This window comes from Notamacropus eugenii, chromosome 3 (assembly GCF_028372415.1).
Source record: "Notamacropus eugenii isolate mMacEug1 chromosome 3, mMacEug1.pri_v2, whole genome shotgun sequence".
Taxonomy (NCBI): domain Eukaryota; kingdom Metazoa; phylum Chordata; class Mammalia; order Diprotodontia; family Macropodidae; genus Notamacropus; species Notamacropus eugenii.
The window spans coordinates 443,078,046-443,090,530 of NC_092874.1; the positions used below are offsets into that span (position 1 = coordinate 443,078,046).

Here is a 12,485-nt window from a genome sequence, read left to right on the forward strand (position 1 = left end):
TTACCAGATTGACTTGGAAGTTACATGAATGTGTTAGAAATGAGATTGAACCCCAGATCTTCCTGGAGTCAAAGCTGACTTACTCTCCATTGTGCTGGTCTACCTCTCCTCAGATTGATGTCCCCTAGACTAACCTGATCTCTCTGTTCATCAGCCTGCTCAGTCCTCCTGACCTGTATCTTCAGATTCTCGCAGCCACACCCACTCTGCCATTTCCTTCAGCTGGCATCTATCTCTTCCTTCTCTTTCAGTAGCAGATTCTCAACAGGAGTCTTGTCTCTGTTTTCTGACTACTCACTGTCAATCCCACTCTCCAAATGTAATCCGTATTCTCTTTAGAAGAAATCCCCAACTGTCTCCTCAGTTATTACATTCCCCAATTATTTATATATTATCCAATAATTTCTACTTGTGTCCCTTTTCAAAATATCAAACTAATTTCCCAGTATACCCTCTTACCTCCCATTGAGTTCTTCCTTTCAATAAAATAAAGTTTGAGTGAAGCCCACCCAATAAAGCAACTATATCTGACAGTTTATATGTACCCTTTTGTCCATAGTCCCTGCTTCTGTATTGGGAACCAAACTTAGTCATTGTAATTAATGAGTTTGAGAGCATTTTACTGTTGTTTTCCTTTACTTCATATGTAGTCCTTTGTTTATATTTTTCTCTTTGTTCTATTACCTTTTCTCTATAGCAGTTTATAAGATTATTCTGTAATTCTTTGAATTACATTTGTTTCTTATGATATAGTATACTCTGTTATGTTCATATTCCACAGTTTGTTAGGCCATTCCCAAGTCAGCGTGCACCCACATTGTTTCCAGTGTTTTTGCTTTCACAAAGAATGCCCCTGTGAACTTCTTGTTATGTATGAGACCTTTCTCTTTGTCTATAGGTACCCTGGGTTATATACCCAACTAGGGCAGATGGTTCAAATGGTCTGCACACTTTGGTGTCTTTTCTTGCATCATTATATTCATATTTCCGTCAGTAGTATTGCTGTACCTATGTCCCTGTAGGTTCTGCGGTGTTGACTGTTACCATTTTACCATTTTTGCCACTTTGATGGGGGTGCCATGAAACTACTATTAAGAGACCTTACCTTCTAATCCCTGGCCTTTGCTCAGTCGTCATCTTCCTTGGTGCCCTTGTGGCTTTTGACACTTTAAATCACCACCCTTCTTCCTTGACTTCCTTGATACTTTTCTGTCCTCTTTTTTCCTCCATTTTGCTGATTGCTCCTTCTCAGTCTCTTGCTGGCTTCCTTTGTCTCCCCATGGCTGTCTCCTAAAGCCTTAGGTTATCCTGTCTTCTTTCTCTATACCTTTTCCTTTGGTGATCTCATTTACCCGAATGGGAACATTTATCATCTTCATACAAATGACTACCAAGTCTAGGAGTTGGACACAAAATGTGTTTCTACCTGCCTGCTGCATGTCTCTACAGGATATTCTGTCAGCATCTTAACATCTTTAAAACAGAGCCCTTTATCTCCTGAAGCTGCCCTTCTCCCCACCTTCCCTGTTGAGTGTAGCGCTAGCCCTGTCTGATCTCTCAAATTCCAGTCTTGAATTAATTCTCTTTCTCCATGGCTGCTACCCTAGTTCAGGACCCCCTCCTGTTGATGTCTGTCTTCACCAGTCTGTTTTTGCAAAATAATCTTCCAAAGGCACAGATTTGACTTCATCATTCTCCTTAAAAATCTGTAGTTACTTGCTGTTATCACTGTGTTATACAGTACAAACTCCTCAGTATGGTATTTGAAGTCCCCCACAGTCTTTCTCCAGCGTGCCTTTCTGTCCTTACATCACATTCTTCCCCTTTATCGACCACAGTTCAGCCAGACTAGCTTTTCCTCAGATTTGACATTTCATCTCATACTTTTTATATACACACAAGCCATACTCTCTGCTTTGGATGCATTCCCCCCTCACCTTTGCCTCAGAGTTCTTACCTTCAATACTCAGCCTAGGTACTACCTCTCTGATGTCTGCCCCTCATCTCCCAAGGATGTTTGTCATCTCTCCTTTGTCACGTTACTTTGCATCACATTTCTCTATGTCCATGTTGTATTCACCCTCTTGATCTCCCCCCTCAACCTCCAGCATTAGAATATAAGCTCTTTGAGGGCAAAGAGTGGTTTTTTTTTGTGTTGGTGTCTTATGATACTGTTGAATTGACTTTTCGTCTGGTAGATTTCTGCATCTAGTTTAATCTTGACCAGCTCATGATCTGGCGTTTTCTCCCTTCATCTCTGATCTTTCTGTCTGTCTGTCCTCTCCCCAATTCTTGTGGTTGCTGTTGTTATTTTTTAATAACTAAGGAATGTGTTTGGAAAATGTGGCATTTGTAGAAATGTCTGGGAAAAGCTTAGAGATGTGTTATATCATATGCTTTACATAGTTTTACTACTGAGATGACATAACACAGTATATATCTATATTTTTCTATTTATCTTCTAAGACTGTTGTATGTTTTTTTAAGTGTACCTCCCTTTGCTGTAAGCAGTGTCAGGAAACGGAAATCACAACCAAAACTGAAATATTCAGGTGAGATTCTTCTTCAGTTCGATTCAGTTAAAAGACTTTATTGAACATCTGCTGTGAGTTTGGGGGAATACAAAAGAGGTAGAATAATGGAAGATGTTCAAGGAGAAAAATTACAGACAGATGCAAATTTGCCATAGATGCTTTTGTATTTTATGGGGTGAATTTATTCACTACTCATGTAAAAATTCTTCACCTTTTAATTACTGGGAAAGGTGATTGTCAACAAAAAGTTTCTTTGAAGTTTTTACTTTGTGAAATAAAATTTTATACACAAGTATTTCTTTAAGAATTATACATATAAATTAATGAAATTGCTTCATTATGAGTAATATTTTTTCTAAAACACAGATGACAAGCTATTCCATGTAAATTTCTTATGGAATTGTGGGAGTCGGTAATTCCTTTGTAATCCTTTCGATATTCAATCAGGACTCTCATAAAATGAAAAAAAAAAAAACCAACTTTTTTCTCTAGGTGCTTCTTCTGATTGCCAGAACCTAAGGTAGTTAATACAGCTAATCAGTGTTCAGCAGCTATCTTATATTTCAGCCAAGCATCCTTTTGCGTATTTTATCGTCATGTAAGAATCTTAGCTGGCATTACTGATATACTAGAACCCATACCCCTCATTTTACAGGCCTGTTAGGAAGTAGCTGAGCTTGCGGTGCAGAAACCCAGGCTGTCCACTGCTGCTCCAGTGTTCTTGCTGCCACACTGTGAGAAAGGAGTTTTTTTAGACGTAGGATTGTTTTGCAAGAGGGCTGTCATGTGACAGGAAAAGACTTATTCTGCTTAATCCCATGGAGCAGAACTAGAATGAAGAGTGCTAACAAGCATTTTATTAAGCTCCTGCTATGTGCCAGTCACTGTGCTAAGTGCTTTACAAATATCTTATTTGATACTCACAGCAGCCCAACCATATTAGGCCATATTAATCATCCCTGTTTTACAGTTGAGGAATTTGAGGCAAAATAGAAGTAAAGTCACTTGCCAAGCTCACACAGCTAAGTTAGTGTCCGAGGCCAAATTTGAACTCTTTCTGACCATAGGCTCTGCCCTCTATCTACTGAATCACCTGCCTCTAAAGGCAGCATCTGCCACCAGAAACAATGAATGGAGTTTGCAGAGAAACACATTTAGCCTTTGGTTATGGAAAAACTTGTTAACAATTAAAGTTCTCCAAAAGTGGATTGGGCTCCCTCAGGGTGGATACCCCTCCAGTGGAGAAATAGCTGGATGATCTTGTTTGTTTAGAGGATGCTCTGATTTGGTTGTGGGTTGGACACGGATGGCCTCTGAGGTCCCTTCCAACTCTGAAATTTTGTGATTCTGGAATTGTTCCCAGATGTCTTTTCCCTCTAGTACAAGTACGGAAGTTGGGCTATAACTGTAGTGATTGTAGGCTTCATAAGTTGCACTCAAGGATAGAGAAGACAGTCTTATTTTTATGTGTTCCCTCAGCCTCTTTGCTATTTATGTTGTAATATAAACACCAATAACATGTTTCATAAAGAGAAGGGAGGTATTGTTGCCTCCAGCTTACAGTTATAGAAGTTAACGTATATCCTCTAAGCAACTTGTCATTGGCTACACACTTAGAATCCTTGAGCTGAGAGGGCATGAAATACCATCTAGTTTAAATCCTTCATAAATGAGGTTAAACCCCACAGTAGTGAAAGAGCTCCTTCAGCATTACACAGCCCATTATTGATAGAGCTGAGACTAGAAAACACCTAACCTGACTCTTTCCATATATTCTAGATGAACTCTGGACTTACATGATTTTTGGTTTGATGCATAATCTCATGCAATTTTTTTTAAACTTGTACTAAGCACCATTATTTGGATAAGAATCAGTCAATTTTTAATTTTTTTGGAGCAAGTAAGAAATGTACCCAGAAGGAATGCCATGTTTCTTGTGAATTTTTTTTAATTTAAATTTTCACATGCACATCTGCTCTAAAGTTGTGCCTATATTGACATAGTGATTCATAAAATATTAGAGATGCAAGGAACAAAGTCACAGACTTTTCAAAGGCTCGTTGGAGGCCGTCTTGTTGAACCTGCACCAAGCATTTGCTGTAGGTCGTAAGAACTTGGAGGCAAAGCCAGCACCTAATTCTCTTTCCACAGTATAAATAAGTGTAAGAAACTGCGTTTAATAAATTGAGGATCTTTTTGTGCTGGGGGGCAGGGGGAAGGTATTTCCAGTTATTTTGTATTTCATTTTTTAGTTTTTGTAGAGATTTCTTTGCTTTTAAAAGCCAAAGTATTTTAAAGAATTAATATTGATTCTTTTCAGTCTTCCTTGAAAATGGGTTCTCATTTCTAAGGGCAGAATTAGACGAGTGAATTCAATTTTTATTGATCATCATTAAATCTTTTCAGAAGACAGCTATTTAAGCTGGACAGAAGTAAGCTGACTGTCAAGTACTTGTTTGTATTTTGAAATTTCTACTTTTGACTCTTGGTAGTACTCGTATATCAAGATGTATTAACTTCTAACCAGTATTTTGAAGAAAAAAACATCATTACCTTAAACTCAAGACCCTTCTGTTTTTTGCCAGTTCTATTCACTTTATGTTTAAATAGAAAGACTTTCATTCCAGATTCAAGTGTGATTTATGTGGCTGGTCTTGATTTGTCTGTTGTAGTTTGTCCTTATGTGGGCCTATGGCAGCATACGTGAATCCTCATGGATATGTACATGAGACGCTTACAGTGTACAAGGCTTCCAACCTCAATCTGATTGGCCGATCTTCAACAGAGCACAGCTGGTTTCCTGGGTAATTTGGTGGTTGTTTAATGTTGTTTTTATTTTTTTTAATTTAACTTCTTAGACTTTAGTGTATTCTGTGCCATAATCAGACACAGAAGCCAAAAGTCCTTAGCCAGAATTACAGTCACAACTATAAAATGAAATGAATAATTCTGCTTAAATGCTCTCCAACCTGTGAATACTGAGCGACAGCTGTTGCATTATCCTTTTGTACTTTTTACATATGTAAACAGCATAGAATGCAAAGGTAAAAAGAGGAGATTGCCAAATGCTATGATCCTCAAGCAAAATTTAAATTGGAGGCAAAAAGCAGTCCAGTCTGTCACTCATGTCCTGAAAGTAAAACACTTTGTGACCAGATCAGGCTGACCTCAGAATATTGGATTTAGAGCCAGAAGGGATAAGAGATATCAGAGGACAAATAGTTGAGCTCTCTTTTTTTTACAGATAAAGAAACGAAACTGATTTACCTCAGGTGACAGGTAGGGTGCATTTGGGATGGAGAGAGAAAGTATCAGCTGAGATTCCAACCAGGCCTCTCACTCTAAGTACGGTGTTGTCTCCAGCACAGTGCCACAAGGCTTCCTACTGTCGTGTCCCCATGGTGGTCTGCCATGCTAGAGAAGCTTCACACGTCAGTGATAGGCTAATCAGTGTCAGAGTAGACACCACTGCCTGGAGGATTTTTATACTAGTTGACGTAACTTTTGTGCTTTAATCAAATTTTGTATTCACCTTTAAGTCATTGTGCCTATTATTAATGTGTACTGGTTTACAAAGAATGAATCAGAGCAAAATGTAGTGCATGCTGTAACATGCTGTAATACTGTATAGACTGCCGTGGATCTTCTGAAGTACTCACAGTCCTAAGCAGAACGTTTTAATATAATTTGACAAGTTACAATTTATTAAATACTTAATATAAAAATGCATGTTTGTTGAATAAACTGAGTGATTGGTAAATGTAGAACCCATCAGCAAGGCACTTGAGGTGATGCAAAGTTTAGATAATTCGTTCAGAGATTTAAAACAAGAAGAGACATCGAGTCTAATGCTCCTATTTTATAAGATGAGGATTCCGAGGATCAAACAGATCATGTCTGAGCCAAGATCTGAAGCTGACCTGTTGACTCCAGATGTAGGGCACTCTCCATTATACCATATGGTCCCACTCCCTCAAAGAAAATAGTCGTAATAGTAGTATCAGTGATAATAGCATTTGTGTAGCACTTCGTGGTTTACAAAATACATTACACGTATTTCATTTCATCCTGAAGACAGCCCTGTAGAGTAGCTCATTTTACAGATACAGGAACAAGCTGACAAACGTAAGTTACTAGCCTCTACTCAAGGATAGATTCTTCGTTTCATATACTGAGTCTCCGTTCTCTTTTGCACATGGAACTATCCGTATGACTTGTTGTTCAAGTTCAGGGTTGATATAGAAGAGCTAGAAGGGAACTCAGAAAGGAATCACCTCTATAACGTTCCCAACAAGTGGGCATCCAGCCTGGGCTTCAAAACCTCCTGTTGAGGGGAACTCATCGTATTACAAAGCAGCAAACAATGAGAAATTGTCCAAAATCTTTCCTTATAAGGAATCAGTGTAGACCTCCCTGCAACTTGTACCTTTTTCATGTCTAATTCTTCTTCTGCCATGTAGCAATTGCTCACTTACTTAAAGGGAGCCGTAATGCCCCCATGAACCCCTGGGCATCATTCCTCTTTAGGTAAATTTAGCACAGCCGCATATGGCATGGGTCATGAGTCCTCTTCATCACGTATATTTGGGATATTCTCTCAAAACTTCATAATGCTACAGGTGTGATCTTATCAAGGCAAGGTTTAACAGGACTGTGACTTTCTGTGTTCTGAAGAGTCTCCATTCTTGTATCCTAAGAAAGCATGAGCTTTTTAAGCTCCTCCACTACATTGTTGGTGTATTGAACAGTCCCCTGAAATCCCTAATTTTGCACATGACCTCTTGTCTGACTTGCAGTTAGTTGTGTTTTTGAATCCAAGCAGAGGACTTTGCATTTATCCTTTGTAAATTTCAGAGCTGAAGAGGAGCTCAGACTTTACCTCGAGCAAACTCTTCCCATTAGAGATGGGAAAACAGGCCCATCTAATGACATGCCTGTGTCAGACAGGTAGTAATTATCAGTGAACCCAGGTCATTTGACATAAAATCCAGTGTTCTTTCCATAGCATCATTCCATCTTCAGTTCATCATTCCATTCTTGACATCGTTGTGGTTCCTAATTTTTTCATCCTTTATGCTAATGATTTCCCCTACCCCTTATGTCATCTGTGCCTTTAAGTCATTAAAAAAAATATTGACTAGCACACGGTCAAGGAGAAGTTCTTGGGGTACCAGTCACTCTTCCCACTAGCTAGTCAGCTGATGATACTTTCATTTTTTTAAGACCGTACTCAATTCCCACTTTTTCCATTAAGCCTTTCCTCATTATCCCAGCACACTTCTGACCTCACAGCATTTATTGAACTACTAATGAGGTATTTGTGTGCTGTCATGCATCAGGGACTGGAGTAGGGTGGTCTCAAACAGATTGTAAGTTCTGTAAAGGCAACCACTGTAATTGTGACTTCTAAATAGCCTCAACATGCCCTGAATATGGCAGGAATTCAAACAGTATTTTGTGGAATTTCAAGGCAAGAAACTTTATTTAGAAATCATCTGGCTAGTCCCCATATTTGATACATGAAGTGTAACAGGTTCAGAGAAGTGAATAAAATCATTTGCCCCAAATCACACAGGTAACCATTAGCAGGAAATTGCAATGGTTTCTTAATTATTAATTTACCTTTTTAACTAGAAAAAGAATCAAAAGAACCTTTAGGTTTAACATTTAAGGATCTCCTTAAATTTCCAAAATCATTTATTTTTCTACATTTATTTTCCATCTTCTGCTCTGAGAAAGCTCTGAGAAAGCTCAGTTTGCTAAATAGAGCTATGGGGGAATGACACTTTCTAGCCTGGGACTGAACACTCAGACTATTAGATAATTTCTTTTGGGAAGAAAATTGGAAATTATGTGTCATTTTAAGTATTTATTGCTTGTAGCATATTATGGTAGAATAAAGACACCAAGCAGTTACATCCAACCAACAATTTATCTACCAGTCTATGCAGTTGTAGAAAATAGACAAGGGTCCAATGCTCTCAGTAGCTAAGGACCCTGAACCTTGGTTTCTACAGTTATAGGTCTAATGGAGTGGGGTTGGGGGAAGGGGAAGCAAACAAGCAAACAAAAACTACGTAGGGATTAAGTCACCTTATTTCTTATTAGTGGAGAAGATGAGGACTTTCTCCAAAATCTGGTGACAGTGGGGTGGGAGTTGGAGTAGTTTCATGATTCCCCTGAAATTAGATGACGCACAAGAAGTTAAAACTTAACTTCTCAAAATGGTAGATAAAGGGGGGAAAAGGAGTTTTTAATGTTTTTCCTTTTATGGTAACAGTTATCTGCTCTGCACTATATGGTGAGGAAATAAAGATGGATAAGAATTCTCTGCTCCCTTGGAGTACTTAAAATAACTGAAATTATGTATAAGAAATATTTTGTTGATTTGTTTTCCCAATGAAAAAAATTATGCTGTTTATGACCTTAAATCCTTTCATCTTCATTTATTATCTTGAATGCCTTTGATGTCCTAGTGTGATGATCACTAATTTTTGAAATGTTTAATTTATACACAGTAGAAAAAGTATACAATTCTGCAGGTGGGAGGATAAAAACAAATCCTGCTGTTCTCAATGAGCATAAAAATGCAGAATAACCAAAAATGCAGGTGCAAGACTAGTATGTGGCCTTGGCACAATGCAGAGGAAACTTAGATTCCAAAAGAAAATTCTAGATTGCTGAGAAGAATGTTTCCCCTCTGTTGAGGGAGGGAAGGAATTCCCCTGTGTTGGTGTAGTTTCTCTATTCTTGTGTGATAGGAAACCCAGTATTTCAGGTTTTATCAACCAAAAGCTTTTCCTATAAAGTTTTACCTACATGTAGGAAGTACCAGATGAGCAGTCAGTCCTACACAAAACAGGGAGTGCCACCTCAGAGTCAAGTAGCAATTCTGATATTTCTTTGGAGTGAAATGGTGTTAGAAGAGAAGGATTCACTTCCACTGAAATACCAAGAGTAGAGCTGCCTTGTGGCCATCTCGGATTTGTTTTTTTTCCTTAGGAATTTTGTTGCATTGATTGTTGTTAAAGAAACCAGTGCTTGGGGTTTAGAAGCCAAATTACTGCATGTTTTAAATTGTGATGATATTTGTCCTAATAAGATTTGGCTTTTCTAAGAGTCATACTCAGATTTTTAGATTCAAGTTCTAGTTAGCTTATGTATCATTAAGAGTTGTAACAATGTGTTATTATTTGAAATAGATTTCTCTTAAAATGTATGATCATTTAAAAGATGAAATACATGAGTACTTGCTTTATTTTTCAGGTATGCATGGACTATTGCCCAATGCAGAGTTTGCTCAAGTCACATCGGGTGGAAATTTACAGCCACCAAGAAGGATATGTCACCTCAGAAATTTTGGGGGTTAACTCGATCTGCTCTCCTGCCCAGGATTCCAGAAACTGAAGACACATCCAACCAAGATAGCTCACCATTACTCTGCTTGTAACCTGATGATTTGCTTTGGGAACAAGAAACAGAATCAGTCAGTCAGTGTTTCTAAATCAAATCTGCCTTGGAAGATAATGCTTTCTTCAGATGCTTACCTAAGTAAAAAGAGTCATTACACTGAGGTTTGCTGTATGTATGAGGAATAGCTACTTCCCCAAGAAGCAACAGTAGCTGAAGATTTGAATTCACTCTTGAAGAGGAGGAAAAGAAATTTAGCAAATAGGTTTGATTTGGGGAATACCTATCCTAAATAACTTGGTAGACTTGCCACTGCCCTGTGGAATTTTGACATCCATTTTTGCCCAACTAAAGCTTAAAAAAATGCTGTTAAAAACAGCATGTTGCTTATAGCCTTCATGTATGGCAGTGAATATTAAAAGTGCATTTCTTTTTTAGGGATGTTTGTCAGAGGTGGCACATGAAGATATTTTTCAGAGTGGCATTGATGTTTCCAAGTTTGTGTATGTGTATACACACACACACACACACACACACACACACACACACACATTTTTGAATTTCCATTTTGCTTGACAGTAAAATATTCTGGTGTGAGACTGGTTGCTCCTTCCTGGTATTTGTGATGGTTATAATGCCATTTTGGTAACAAAAATGGCCAAAGGCAATCAATGGCACTTGCTGCTAAAGCAAGTCAGGTAAAGTGTTCCTTTTTTATAGGGAGATTGGATCATATATTAAAAAGGGCTTTTTCCTTTCTGATTAAGCTTTATTGCCGTGTTGATTTGTAAATCTTTTGAAGCATTGATGTAAAATGTACAGTTTGAATTCCCCAAATAAACTTTCCTCATTTTCTAAAAATATTAGTGAATTCTGAGTCATGCTGTTAAATTATATTTGTTTAGTATTTAGTAAACAGTTACCCATTTAAACTTAATTTGCTCAGTATGTGAATTATTTTCCATGAAGTTTAAACATATGGGAATCATCCTTTTGTTCATTTTGCAGCCTTAACGTTATCTGTTCTATTTTATTATTGGAAATGAACAAGATAGGTAAAAGCAAAAAGCAGAATAATGAGAAGAATGTTAATTTTGTTTTAAAAAATGTACTTAAGTAGGAGTCTAGCGGTGACCTTTTTTTCAAATATTGTTTGGTTCACCCTTTCTATGTTCAAAGTAAAAGATGAAGAAAAGACCCTGTGAGTCACCTTACTAATAAAGGAGTTCTTAAATTAAATTGTACTCCATCTCTTTTACTCAGCTATGTTTATATAGTGCACGTAGAAATAACATTCTATAAACGTACAACAAAATCTGAGAATGTGATGTCATTTTATAGTTACGAAAATTTTTCAGTTAACTTTGAGGAACTAATGGCCACTAATTTTTGATACTTTCTATATCTTTGCTTTTATTAAAAAATGTATAGTTGATTCCATTTCCATAACAGTCTTATTTTCTCTTATTTATTTACTGTTATAATGTACTGAAGAAGAAAAGCTAAGTAGAGAGTGATTTTTTTTCCAATTATTTTGCAGATTTTTGAAAAGCAAAAAGTCAGAACATATCTTTACCGTAGTCATCAATTTTCTTGACATTCATGTCATTCAAGTTGGAATGGAGAAGGTGCAGTTTTCAATTACTACTGAACACTTCCTTCTTGTATTTCCCTGAATTTATGAGATTCCTTCAAAGCATCAAACTGACATTGTGTGACATCTGAGCATGAAATATGCTGCTTTTGGGGTATTGTATGCGTATGTAATCGAGTGAAACTAGTTCAAAATGCAGTTTAATTAGATTTTATTTGCATTTCATAGTCTGTAACTAAGTTTATGACATCCTGCCTGATTAATCACTGAAAGAATGGCCAGTTTCTTTTTTGTGGTTCCTAGCTACAGAAGTATCACTCAGAAATGATTAAATTTCTATGTGTTATTTTATAGTATTGCTATAGACTTAAGGGTTCTTATACATTATAAATTTTCATGACTTGAAAACCCCTTTGTTTTTTAAGAAAGAATCTGAATGTTTGGATGGTGATTTCAGATAGCGTGAATGGTCCCACACTGGCCAACCAGATGCAAATTCTCTATTGGAATTAATTCCAATAATATTTAATTGTGTGATGTAGAAGTACTTGCCAATAAGTGCTCATTTCAGCTGCACAAAATACCAACAGGAATCAACAAAATTGCCTAATTTAAGTATCTTTCATTAGATTTGTTAAAAGAAAAATGCTGATGTAGCATGCAGTAATTCTTTTAATGTGTGTTAAATTTTATTGTCTGCATTATCTTGTGAGTTTTTTTATGATGCTGTTTTGTACATTAATATTTCTGGCTTGGAATTCAGATATGAAGTTTTCAGAAGAGTCTAGGGGGTTTTGCAGAGTTGCTGTTAGCCCACTGATTTCACTTTCTCAATCTGCTTTTTGAAATAGATCTCAGAATAATTTGTCTTACTGCTTGCCAATATTTGCAAAGAATTAAACTCAAGTATTTAAGAAACAATAATAAAGCCCTAACATTGTGATTGA

General features: G+C 37.1%; 1 protein-coding gene across 6 annotated transcripts in view; it reads left to right on the forward strand.

Annotated features, from left to right (window-relative positions):
• The window catches only part of CRBN (cereblon), a 37,378-nt gene extending 24,893 nt beyond the window's left edge, over window positions 1-12,485 (forward strand). For 5 of the 6 annotated variants that reach the window (XM_072598627.1, XM_072598630.1, XM_072598631.1 and 2 more), the window contains 3 exons: window positions 2,488-2,552; window positions 5,207-5,338; window positions 9,801-10,805. In XM_072598627.1, coding sequence (XP_072454728.1) covers window positions 2,488-2,552; window positions 5,207-5,338; window positions 9,801-9,984 — 381 coding nt within the window. In that variant the 3' untranslated portion in view covers window positions 9,985-10,805. Of the gene's footprint in view, window positions 1-2,487; window positions 2,553-5,206; window positions 5,339-9,800 lie in introns of all 6 variants that reach the window. The other variant, XM_072598628.1, reaches the window with a different exon arrangement.